The sequence below is a fragment of the Pituophis catenifer genome, unplaced genomic scaffold (genome assembly GCF_029215685.1).
Source record: "Pituophis catenifer annectens isolate HBS135680 unplaced genomic scaffold, rPitCat1.0.hap2 SCAF_11, whole genome shotgun sequence".
Classification (NCBI taxonomy): Eukaryota; Metazoa; Chordata; class Lepidosauria; order Squamata; family Colubridae; genus Pituophis; species Pituophis catenifer.
Genome location: NW_027256891.1, coordinates 550,152 through 563,314, shown reverse-complemented (window position 1 = coordinate 563,314; position 13,163 = coordinate 550,152). Strand labels below are relative to the sequence as shown.

At 50.5% G+C, this 13,163-nt stretch overlaps 1 protein-coding gene across 2 annotated transcripts in view; it reads right to left on the bottom strand.

Annotated features, from left to right (window-relative positions):
• OPHN1 (oligophrenin 1) overlaps nucleotides 1-10,382 on the bottom strand; it is a 118,195-nt gene extending 107,813 nt beyond the window's left edge. For both annotated transcript variants that reach the window (XM_070951838.1, XM_070951839.1), the window contains exon 1: nucleotides 10,229-10,382. In XM_070951838.1, the coding sequence (XP_070807939.1) occupies nucleotides 10,229-10,382 (154 nt within the window). The remainder of the gene's footprint in view (nucleotides 1-10,228) is intronic.
• Nucleotides 10,383-13,163: the final 2,781 nt, after the last annotated feature.

The window sequence follows — 13,163 nt, the reverse complement described above, 5'->3', positions numbered from 1 at the left end:
AAGGATATTGCAAAATCTCCATTAGCACCCCACTCTGGGGCCAGACAGAGGTGGTATTTGCCAATTCTCTGAACTACTCAAAATTTCCGCTACCGGTTCTCTAGAACCTGTCAGAACCTGCTGGATTTCACCCCTGCAATTGAGCATAAAAGCCCTTTCTGCCCTTACGAAAGCTACTTTGGCCAGATTTGCTGAATTTCAGGCAGCTGTTGGACGGATGTTGCTGCAAAACTTTAGGGATTAATTTTGCTGGAATGTCTCCACCTGCCCCATCACCCTCTCAACAGCACCAGCTGAGCACAAATGCAAGCGAAAAGTAGGCAGACAAAAAACGCTCATTTGACAATTCCCATTTTGTTCTGTTTCAGTCTGATCACAACACTGCGAGCCCAAAGAAATACCCAAAAAAAATCTTATGATTTGATTTCAGTTTAGCACATTGTGTGAATCCAACTTTGTAAGCTTTAAACTAGGCAGGACAAGAAGTAATAGGTGAAAGCTTGTTAAAGAGAGGACTAACCTAGAAGGACGGAGACTCATAGCTCTCTGACAGCGAGAACCACCAAGGGAACAGCTTTGCCTCCCATCCCTGGAGGTCTTCAAAAATAGACTGGACAACTATTTGACCGGCTGGTATAAGGTCTCCTGCCTCGAGCAGGGGGTTAGACTGGAAGACCTCCAAGGTACCTTCCAGCCCTATGATTCTATGTCCTAAACCATGGTTTAAGGCATAAATGTCATGCAAACCCAGTCAAGTGTGGTTTAGAACATTTTCACCCACCCAAACCTGCTTAATTGTATCTTACTCAGGGACTGAAGAGAGAGAAACCAAATGATATTCGTGTCTTCTGCTTTATTTCTACTAAAGCCACCTTTGCACAATCTAAAAGGGCCGTGAGATAGAAGGTGGCAAGGAAAGCACCCTTTACCAGCCATGGGAAAGCCCGGAGGCAGAATAAGGGTCTGGGGTGAGCTCTGCAAACGATCCTATCCCCAGCAGAGCCAGAAGTTCAATGCAGAAGAACCGTCTGAGGATGTCACCAGAAGCACCTTGGCAGGATGTTAATCCTGGATCAGCACATGGAGTGGCTCTTAGTCAAACAACCATTGTTCAAGAAATCACAGTTTATAGAATATGTGCAACAAGTGACACCCCCCCTTTTTTTTTTTTTGAGGCCAATCAATGACCTTCTATGCAAAAACCTTCTAGCACACAGCCTTGCATTGGTTAGTCTTTGCCAGCTTTTCAAATGGTCAGGAGATGTTCTTGAAATGCACCCCCACACCTGACAGATGTTCTGAGAGTCATGTCAGAGAAGCTGTGCCAACAGCTGCAGCTCAAGCACCTGTCCTTGAGACCCCATGCCTCAGCTCAGAGAGCAGGGAAGCCAAGCACTCTCGCAAATGAGGCCCAAGCTTCTGCCAGGGTCTCCGTTCCTTCTTTATAAAGAGAAGCTCCTCAGTCCGGATGCATCAGGAGAGGAGCTGCTTCCTTCCACCCCCGCCTTGAGCTCGCTGCAGCAAGGCAAAGCCAATAGCCCAAGGATTGCGGTCATGGGAAAACACTCACTCACGTAAGAAGCCCAAAGCAAAGGGAGCTTTCAGCCAAGTTTTCCTTTAGGTGCTATGGAGGACAATCAAGGAATACATCTCTTCTTTGGGTAATTAAAAGCAGTCTCCTCATTTTCCTTGCTTTTTATTTACCTCTTGCTTTTTATTTACCTTATTTATGTTTGTAAAGAAAAGTAAAATATCCTTCTTCTTCTTCTTCTTCTTCTTAGCCCAAGGAGAAAACCATCCCAGTCGGTCATCAACCTTCACTGGAAATCAACTGTGCTTGCAGGATGCAGAGAAAGCAGAGAAGACCCCACCCACCCCCACCCCCGACAGATCCCCTGGGGAAGCTGCCCTCTTGGAAAAAACGCCCATCTCAGTAGGCAGAAGGTGCTGACCTTGGCACCCCGAAGGTCCTTTGCCGAGCCTCAGCATCCTTTAGCGGCTTCCTTCTGCTCCAAGCCACCGATAAGCAGCTTTTCAGCCTCCTCTTCCTTACTCAGCAATACAAGCTTAGAGGAGACTCTCCCGTTTCCAGCATCGCAGGCAGAAGAAACTGAACTCGTGTCTGCGGAGGAGCATCGGCCTCCTGGTCACAGAAACAGCGACCGAGGAGATGATTCAGAGCAAAGAGACGAGGAAGGCATTGATGGTCCACACACGAAGGGCAACTTCATATTATGAAGCCTTCCTGGTGCTGGAGTTTTACTGGGAGAGAAGGGCAGCAAACCTAACAGCCCTTCTTACAGCAGATGCTGCTGCATAAACTCCATCTGAGATCCGATTCAAACATGTGACACTGAACAAGATATGGGCTGCGTTCACACATCTTGCTAAACTTGACAGTTTACAAACCCCAACCAACAGGTAACCCTCGACCTCACTAGGATTTAGTGTGTCTGGTGATCCAAGCCAGGGATACACCAGCTGTGCCTATGCAGTCACACCATAGGAAACAACTCTCCCTCCAGAGTGTGACACCAACCGATAATCCCACGTGGAGGCCAAAGCACAAACACAAACAACAGGCAGGGCTGGCGTGGGGGGGGGGGGGAGGGAAGAGAAGCACCTGCTGCAGTGCAAGAGGCCAGAGAGGGCCACCAATGCCTCCAGCGCCAACTCAGGCAGGCTGGAAATGGGAACAACAGGAAGAGACATTTCACCATGCTTGGTGGAAGTGTAAAAAAACTTTAAACATGGATTCAAATGTATATGTTGATACAGAGGATTTTAAAGATTAATGTTCAATTGAAGCCAGAACTTTTCCTTTTAAGACTGATGGGTAAACAGAAAAAAACTCACGGAAGCTTATTTTTGCTTTTTGCTTTTTAATTTTTTTTTTCAATATATTACTGTGGTTAAGATTATTAAATGCAAAAGGTGGAAGATTTGGCATTAGCTACTATGAAGGAATAATTGGTGAAATTAAAGGAACTTGCTGAGATGGATAAACTGATTGATTGAAAAAAGGCCATTATTAGCATTCATTAGTGACTAGAAATACCTTGTGGATTTTTTGTGCACAAAACTGATTTTATGATTGATGATTAGCAAGTTATGGAAATAAGAAAAATATGACAAAATCTTAGGTTGGATTATAAAAGATTGGAAGCCACTTCTTTATACACACACTTTGTTCTTTTATTTTCTTTTTTATATCTCCTTTTTTTTCTATCTTTTTTTTTCTTTTTCATATTTACTTGACTATAGTTTTCTTTCTGAATATATTTCTTATTACTGTTTATACTTAAACGCTTTTGATAAAAACTATTTACAAGGAAAACGTCCTTGCTGCTTGCAGTTCTCTTATCTCCTGCTGGCCGCATGCCTGCGAACCCTCTCCGGGGATCCTGTTTGTGCTTTCCTATCTGGGGTGCCGCACTTCCTTCCTCAAAGACCACTTCTAATCTGAACTGACCAGGAGCCACATTCTGGGCCAGGAGCTTTTCCAATGGCAATTCCCCCCACGCAAGCATGCACGCACGCACGCACACACTGTGGCAATCTACGTACTGCTGAAACTGTCTCTCTAGCCTTCAATTGGGTGAAATCATGTGTCCTAGAGCAGGGTTATTTTAATCAACAGCCCTTAAGTGGGTTAACTTAAAGAATGCAGCCAAACTCTGGGGCCCAGGACTCCTGCGGGATTGAAATCTGGCCAAAATTGTGACTGCTTCACTGCTGCCATGATCGTCATTTCCGGAGGGAGGGAGGGAGGGAGGGAGGGAGGAGAGAGAGAGAGAGAGAACCTCGGAAGGATGGAAGGCTGAGTCAACTTTGAGCCTGATGAGATTTGAACTTGCAGTAATTGTAGGGAGCTGGCAGCTAAGTGCTATATTAACAGCGCTTTAGTCCGCTGCTCCACCAAGGCTCCTTAATTAGCCAAAGAAGAGAAGAAATTGAAAATATAGCCCTTATGCTTTGGAACACCACAGCCCAGCCCAGCCCAGCACAAGCATTTAGCCCCCCTCTTCCCATTTTGTAAAAACCGCTTTCATCCAACTGACTGATTGCAAATGCTTATCCCAGGTAAATGCAATCAGCTTATCGTTATCTTGTTATGTGATTTCCTTTTGCGACCTACAGACAAGCAAGGTTAATGGGGAAGCCAGATTTACTTAATAGCCATCTTACTAAGTTCACAATTTCAATGATTCACTTAACTCTGGCAAAAAAATCCTAAAACGGGGCAAAACTCACTTAGCAAATGTTTCACTTAACAACAGAAACGCTGGGCTCAATTGTGTGTTGTAAATCGAGGACTCCCTGCCCTGGAAGAAGCTATCATGTCAGCCCCGAGCCTTCTCTTTGCTAGGCTGAACATACCTCGTTTCCTTAGCCGTTCATCGTCCAGGCAGCCGCTGTTAAAAGTTGCAGACAGGCGTTAGGTTTGTACCTGCCTGCTCCAATACCCTTTGGGATCAAATCTGAACCCAGGTGCGGCCCTAAGAATTGCATGCCGCCTCCTCCTCCCGTGGAAATCTCGTGCTGCCTAGAAGAGAGTTTTGTGGATGGTGCCCGTCTTTGGCATCAGGGCTCAGGCCACGGGAATTCACACAGCAGTGGCTATGACGGCCAAGGGAGACACCTGCGAACCTTGTGTTCTACCTGCCCTTCCGATGGCCACATTTCCAGACAAAGCAAGCAGAGGCTGAAGCCCAGCGGGAGCCAGCTGAAGGTCTCTGCACAGGGAAGGAAACTCCTCGGGGTGTTCTTCCCCAGCTACGGACCCCAAAGAACACAGCGCACACAAAGTCTGTACCAAACTTAAATTTACTAAAATAACTCAGTCTTTTCCAAACAAAGACTGTTAATAAACTTTCTTAACAGCCTACAAGAAACCAAAGATAAAGTAATCACAATTTTACTATGGTTGGCAGAAAGCCCAGAACCAATTTGCAGAGAATCCAGACGCGAAGGAGAGTGAACTAAAGTTGTTCCTTACAACTTGCTTCAGTCGGCGTTCCTCCTTAAATAGGCTAAGGGAGTGGCCAATTAGCCCCAAGCCTTACTCTCGAGGAGACCTCCTCCTGAGGAGCCACTCCTGCCTTTTGGCAGCTCTGCGCACCCATGCATCGAGAAGAGGCTCCTCCACTTCGTCCTCTTCACTTAAAGGAGCTTCTGGAGGTTCTGAAGGCCCTGGCTGAATCCCCGCCTCTGGCACCACATCTTCTCCAGTCTCCTCATTGTCTGACTCGCAGCACCACACCAGCCTCCTCATTGTCAGAATCAGCTACAATCCGCACAGGCCGCTGATGGGCCACAACACAGGATGGGGGTGGGGGGTACAGGCAACGTAGGGGCTTCTCTCCACATCATTTTGGCCATTGGGAGCCCCATGTAAGGTTGTTATTATATTTAACGTTTTTGCAACCCCAATCAAGGACTTTAGAAGTGTGTGTCCACACACACACCTACGTATATACTTCTAAAGTTGCAAAAAAAAATTCCCTCAAGAGTGTTTGCATATTTACCCTGAAGTGAAGTATGCACATTGTAAAAAGATACGTAGTTTAGCTTCAATGTATGGAACTTCTACCAAAGAAAATTTCCAGCAGGATTTTCGAGGAGCAGTTGAATGGACCCCACATCTGCCCTACAGTTCCACCTAACATTTCTGCATTTTCTCCCCTTTCAAACCTACCTGATGCTTTTCATGGACTGGAGTGTATTCAATAAAGAGCTGCAGTGGGAAATCCCAGCAGCTCCAAGATTTGCAAATCTGTTCTATGCACACAGTTAAATCAGATTGACACACTGCTTGTTGCTTGCAAACCATAATTCACAACGTCAGAGGGACAAGAAATCTTTTTGGACCTAAGATCCTTCAGCCACATTTTAAAAACTAACAAATATGTAAATGTACTACTGTAATAACAGTTAAATTTATTTTAAACTGTAGTAGAGTTAATTCAAAATAGTTAATTTGCTTTGCCCCACGTTTCACATTTTTCTTCCATCATTGGAAGAAGCATCATTTCAAGGTGGGGGAGGAGACAACTACAACTCTGAGACCCCCTCACCTCCCCCCCATGCTTCCTACCATTTGCCGTGCGGTAGCTGACTGTGCAACTCTAGTTAAAAGGCTGTTGCTTTACATGATAGCCGCTCAGGGGTGTCAAACTGGCGGCCCACAGGGCTGGATGCATGTCACACACAGGCCACGCCCACCCTGGCTCTACAGGCAAAAACATCGCGATATGTCACATGACTTCACGTGACGCAATCGAGTTTGACACCCGTGTGATAGCTGAACCCAAGTTCAGGGCAGTTCAAGGTGAAATGAGAGGAGACATTCATTGAATTATTTTGGTTTTCATCAAAACTGAAACAGCCCAATTTTCATTTCCAAAACTGCCAGGCTTCACCACCTGCTGCCAACTGGCACTGAGCTACCTTGTCCAACTGCCCAGTGAAAACTGACACTGTATGGCACTTTTTAGGAAAAGGTCGCTCTCAGGTAAAGAGCTACCTGTTACTGCATTATTCTGGGGACAGGCTTCAAAGGAACTTGCTGCTTTTGAGGGGTTCAGAAATGTGTCATTTGCATTTATTGGGAACTTAGGCCATTATTATTTCCGGTTATTCCACAGACTGTCCTGGCAGCAGATCAGCTCTAAGGAGGCATTTTCTTCTATTAATGACAGTTTAACCTACCAGAATAAAACACCCACGTATTTGGAATCTGCACTCCTCTGAAATGAAGGAAAATGAGAGTTCAGCCTTTGTGCCTCAATTATAGGCCGTGCCGGGAGAAGTTACAGAGCTCTTTGGCATCCAGCTCTAACTTATCCTGCAACGTATCTTTTGCCCTCTATAATAAAGATATAAGTAATTGCACATCCCACTTGTTATTTCTCACAGATATGTTATGATTATAGATTTTTTCAGGCTATGCATATGCATCTTTCAAAAGACACACATCAAAGACACAATACTGCATAAAATAATTTCTGGGTGAGTATTTCTACCACCCCATCCATCTTCCGAGACTCTTGTTGGAATGGACAACAGTTCTTGGGAGGCTGAAATCAAAGGCAGGTATTTATGAACTTGGGGGATGTGGGGGTTTAAGCCTTTTCTTCTTGTAGCATCTTTGCGCTCTTCTGCCTATTAATTAGTAGCGCAATGCTTACAGCTGATGCAATTTAAACGACACACTGCTGTTTCATTGCACCTGGAGTATTCCAAAATCCATCACTGTTTTTAAATATTTCAGCAAACAGAAATGTATCTCCTAGATAAAGTACTGTATAACTCCAGCCTTTTTCAACCCAGGAATTCTGTGGGGATGTTCCTGAGAAATGAAATTTCATCTCTGAAAGTCTAATTTCTCTTGCAGGAAAGTGGGTTGACTGAGCTGATTTAATATCCCTTTTAATACTACAGTGCTCAGAATCCAGGCTTCTCAACTTCCTAACGTCCCATCTAGCCCGCCATCTCCAGCTACGTTAGGTCACCGAGAGGTCAACAGTTGTAATCAAAGAATACATTTGCTGTTGTACAACCTGCTCTCGGTGGAGCACATCACCCAGCAAGGCCACTGCATGTTAGCTCAGCCGTGAATGACAAGGTTCCTCCTCCCGGGATCTGCACGCTTCATCTCGTCTCCAGATGGCTGAACAGATGGAGCATGGCTCCCTTTCAAAGACGCCGTGAGATCATGGCTGTCCACAGATGACATGGCTCTCGCCAAGGTTCCGTTCCTCCCTCGCTGCCTTCCCAGCTTTGGCATCCTCCAGGTGAATGGACTTCAACTCCCAGAATGCCTCAGCCAGCACAGCACATGACACGATGTGCTCACTGCCTTCCAGAAAGCTGCGTTTCCAAGAGCCTCTGCAGCGATAGCAGCCAAATTTCACAACCATCTTGGAGAGCAAACTGGCTGGCAACATACAAAATAGAGCCTTGATAGTACAGTGGTTTAGTGCACCCTGTCATTAACACAGCTGCCTGCAATTTCTGCTGGTTTGAATCTCTCCAAGGCTCAAGGTTGACTCAGCCTTCCATCCTTTCTAAGGTAGGTGAAATGAGGACCCAGTTTGTGGGGGCAATAAGCTGACTTTGTATAAAATATACAAAAGAATGAAGGCTATTGCTTAACGCATTGTAAGCCACCCTGAGTCTCCGGAGAAGGGCGGCATATAAATCAAATTAAAAAAAAAAAAATGCCAGCAAATCTAAACACCTTTCCTCACACATTTTCTTTAGATTTATTGGCTCAAATCTCTCACACGGCTCTTTCCTGGAGATGGCAGGACTGGCCATGAAGCCCTGACTCTAAGGCACATCTTCCACCCAGAAGCTGCCACATCTCAAAAAGGAACTACCACCTGCTCAGCCCATAAGGAAAAAGGTTATGTTTGCCCATAACACTGCCAGCCCCACGTCTGTGGGAGTTGGGAGCCAGAGCTGCTCAGGCAGCAAGGCCAAGTCAGCTGAGATCTCACGCCAGGGTTGAAAGGGAATTTTCAACCTCCTGTATCTCTCCCAAAGCAAAGCAGCCAAGGCACCCCCAGGATGGGTGACTTCTTCTCCAAGACCACCCAAGGGCAGACCTGAGCGGCTCTGAGTCACTTCCACCTCCCTGGACTGGCCACACAGAACAGCTGAGAGGGAGAAAGAGAAACCTTGAGAGTGGAAGGGGAGGATGGGAAGCAAACCGCCTTCCAATCGACCCACCTACTGTAGGGTTGGCTTTGCATAAATGAACCCTGATTTATCTAGCCATGGTTTACTGAATAAGCTACAAATGACTGGGTCTATACTTTGTGTTAAATCATAAACTTGTGTTTTACAGATTGTGGTGCTGGGACCATAGGACACTTCCGGCCATAAGCAAGTGATCCAGATTAGACCTTAGCTCAGGTTTGAACCCATGCCTGAGGGTTGCCTCCGCAAGACCAGCATTCCTCTTTCACCTGCATCTGGGTAAAGGGAAGCAGGTTAAGAATGTCCTTGGCATCCCAACAAGGCTACTCTCCCCCCCCCCCCGCCCCTGAAATCTGCAGGCAGCTCATTCTGAAGGAGTGTAAGGTAAGCAGACATCCCTGCTTCCCTGGAGAGGAGTCCCATCACCCTCAACGCAGAAACGTAGCTGAAAGGATTCACTCCCGACAGACTTCTTAGCCCTTCTGCGGGGCACCTCCTGGTGCTGCTTCCCAGGAAGGGCTCATCCTGCCTAGAAATGTCTTTTTTCAGAAGTTTTTGTTATTCAGGAAGGAGAAACATGCCACACAATCTGGTTCTCGCACAAACGTTTGAATAAAACACCCTGCCTGTTTTATGTTATGTATATAAATTGCATTTTCCTCTGAAGTTCTTCACTCTCTCAGAGGAGAGCTCAGAGAATCATAGGTCTTCCAGAAAAATGGCCTGTCCTGGAATTCAATGCACGCAAGAATGTCTGCCTCTGTTCCCCCAAACAGCGCCCAGAAGATTTCAAGCAGGAGTCCTGGGAGCCTTAAGGGTGGCTCCACCAACTCAGGATGCCTCTCTGCAGCCCAGACCCTGGCCACCTCCCTCTGGGTCTGCCCCCCGAGGAAAGGGGAGGTGGGGGGACCCTTGGAGAAGCTCCTGCCTCCAGCCCATCCCAGTGGAAGACAAGCCAAAGCAGCCCCACAAGCCCCAGAGGGGACCCGCGGACACCCCACGCGACAGCCCTCCCGGACACCTTCCCTCGCTCTCCGAAAGCCTGGCCCTGCTCTGCCCCCGGAGCCGCCGCCCAAATCAACGGATTCCAGCCAAGGCCCGAGGCCTCCCTTGCCCCCAGAGCCGCGGCTGCCCCCGCGGGCGTCCTCCAGCCACGGCCGTCCCAGCACTTGCGCCGCTCGCTGCCTTCACGGGGGCTTGCAGAACAGGCGGGAGCAACGCTTCACCCAAAGCCCTAAACCCGCATTTAGCCACGGCAGGAGCCGCCGGCCAGCGGGCCGAAGAAGCAGCCGGGGCTCCCGGGGACGCCCAGCGCAGCCCCTCCGAGGTCCCGGCAGGCCCCTCGCCCTTCCGCGCCAGTGACGGGGAAGCCCCTCCGAGGGCTGCCGTGGGGGGGGGGGGGCGGCTGCAGTCCGGCATTTCCTCGTGGCCTCCCATCCCAGCGCCACCGGGACGGAGCCAGCGCCGCTCCCTCGCCCTCTTCCAAGGGGAGGCGGCATCCCCCGAAGCCCCCGCCGCTTACTTTTGATGGCCCCGATGAGCGCGTTGCCGTCCTTGACCACGTCCTTCAGGAACTTGTTGGTGCGCTCCAGCTCCTGCTCGGAGCACCGGAGCCGCTCGCGGAAGGCCGGGCTGTCCAGGTAGCAGTCGCTGAACTCCAGCGCCGGCAGCCCCATGGCCGCCCCGCCCCGCCCCAGCCCCTCCGCTCCGCTCCGCTCCACCCGCGGCCGCAGCCTCAGCCCTGGCGGCGCGCTCGCATCCCGCGGCGGAGGGGCCGAGGCGGCGGGCGGCGCGGCCTCCTGGCAGGGCGGGCGGCGCTTCGGAGGCTCCGCATCGGCCGGGCCGGCTCCGAATGAAGCGAGCGGGCGCGGGCTCCGGTCCCTCCCCCGGCGGGCCGCCCTTTGTTCGCCCGGAGTGCTGCTGCGGCGGCGGCTGGCGCCTCCCTCGCGGCCGCTCCCCTTAAAGTCGCAGGCGGCGCCGCCGGGCCCTCCGCGTGGCCGGGAGGAGGCGAGGGCCGGACCGCTCAGGCCACGCCCGCCATCCAGCCGCGACCCCGGCCTCGCCCGCCAGCCAAGAGCGGAAGCCGCCCCTCGGGGGACCTTCCGCGGCTCCCAGCTGGCTCCGGGCGCCCCTCGGCTGCCTCGCTCAGGGAGCCTCCTCCGAGGGGCCCCGTCCTCTCCGCCGATGGAGGCCTGGGAGGCGACGGGCTCGGGCTCTCCGCGGCCCCCGGCCGCCCTCCTCCACCTGCGCTTGCCGCCCCTTGGACGGGCGGGGCCGCCGGGCAGGTTGCCAGCCGGGAGGCCGGGCGCTCCGTCTGGGAGTGCAGCCGCGCCGTCTGCCCGGGCGCCTTCCGACCCGAGGGCGGGGGCCCCAGGCGGCCTTTGGCTCCGGGGGACAGGCGGAGGGGCAGCCTGGCACGGCGGGGCAAAGCGGGGCGCCCAAAGGGAGGGAAGGAGTGGAGCGGACGGAGCCCCGAGCCCTTGCCGAGCCCCCTCCCCAGAGCTCGGGCCTAGCACGAGGGCAAAATGCTGCCCAACTTCGTTTTAAAAACTTGGCCCGGCTCCTTTTGCGACGGAAGCCGCCGTCATTCGACTGTCAGAGTTGCGGCGGGAGCCCCGGGAGAGCCGCCCGGCCCTCGGCTGGCCTCTCTGGGAAGCAGGCGCCGGCCTTTGGTGCGCCCCGGCCGAGGGGACGGGAGGGGAGCGGAAGAGCAACCACCTTATGAATGAAATGGGCCAAAATGGCCTGATGAGGGGGAAGGGAAGAGCTGGGAAAGCCCCACTCTGGGCTGGGATGAAAGCCAGGCCATTTGGGGAGGGGGGCTGGGGGGGGGGGCTTGACTTAAGGATGAATCCTGTGCTGCTAAGGATTCACCCGGTGGGAGGTCTTCCTTCCCATTCAGCGTCAACTTAGCATGGAATAGAAGAGCCCCAGTCCGGATTTTGCCCCAGGAGGCTGGCCTCCCTACCAAGGGCACATTGCACCCCAACCCCCTGGCCCAGTCACAGGCACAGCAGCCCTGGAGCAGCAACCTTCAGACAGAGGATGCTGCTGTTCCTAGGCAACCAAGTTGCTAGGCAACAGAGCCACAAATTAATACCACTTTAGACTAGCAAATGGTAGGAATCCACGCAGCCGAGGGTAAGCCTCTCATGCAAGCACAGTCACTTTGGAAGAACAGACTCTTTTTTATGCTATGTACAAATCCTGGCCCGCTCAGCAGGAGTTACGGGACACAGGGAGAGCCACCTATTGGGGGTGGAGGCAGCCGGACTCAGTGGTGGGTTGCTCCCGGTTCGCAAGAACCAGTAGTAAAAATTTGTAGTAGTTCGGAGAACAAGTAATAATATTGGCTGGCCATGCCCCCAAACCGGTCCCCGCTCGCTTACCCCACCCATCTTATCAGAGGCTTTTTTTGTGTATACTTTTAAAAGCATTTTTTCTACAACCTCTTCGGCTGAAAAAAATGCTTTTAAAAGTAAAAAAAAAAAGCCTCTGATGATCATGCAGCTCAGCTGGGATCGTCAGAGCCTTTTAAAAGCATTTTTTCTACAACCTTTTCAGCCAAAGAGGTTGTAGGACAAAAAATGCCTTTAAAAGCCTCTGAGTTTAAAACCCAGCTGAGTTGCCTGATTGTCAGAGGCTTCTAAAAGCATTTTTTTTCTGCAACCTCTTAAAGTTGTAGAAAAAATGCTTTTAAAAGTAAAAAAAAAAAAAAGTTGGCCACGCCCACCCAGTCACATTACCACCACCACCAAGCCACACCCACAAAACAAGCCACACCCACAGAACGGGTAGTAAAAAAATTTAGAGCCCACCCCTGGGCCAGACCAATGGCCTACTGAGTCCACTTCTGGTCCCCATGATACAAAAAAGATGCTGAGGCCCTGGAAAGTGTGCAGAGAAGAGCAACAAAGACGTTAAAGGATCTGGAGGCTAAAGGTTAAGGGATGAACAATGGTTGAGGGAGCTAGGCACATGTAGCCTATTGGAGAGAAGGAAGGCGGGGGGGACACGGTAACTCTCTTCCAGTGCTTGAGGGGCTGTCATAGAGAAGAGGTCACCTTATTCTCCAAAGAACCTGAGGGTAAGACAACAGGCAATGGGTGGAAGCTCATTAAAGAGAGATCCAACCTTGAACTAAGGAGAAACTTCTCAACAACAAGAACCATCAATGGAACAGCTTGCCTCTCAAGAGTTATGGGTGCTCCATCACTGGAGGCTTTCAAACAAAAATTGGACAACCATTTGTCCAGGATGGAATTAGGCATCCTGCCTTGGGCAGAGGGTTGTATTAGAAAACCTCCAAGATCCCTTCCAGCCTTATGATTCTAAGTTCAACCCATATTCTCCTTGCCTGCTGGACAAGAAGAGGGAAGCCTGGTTCTTCTTACCTTGGCAGCCCTGAGGCAGGAGAGATACCACTTCCCTGCCTCGCCCCAATTAAGGCCACTCAG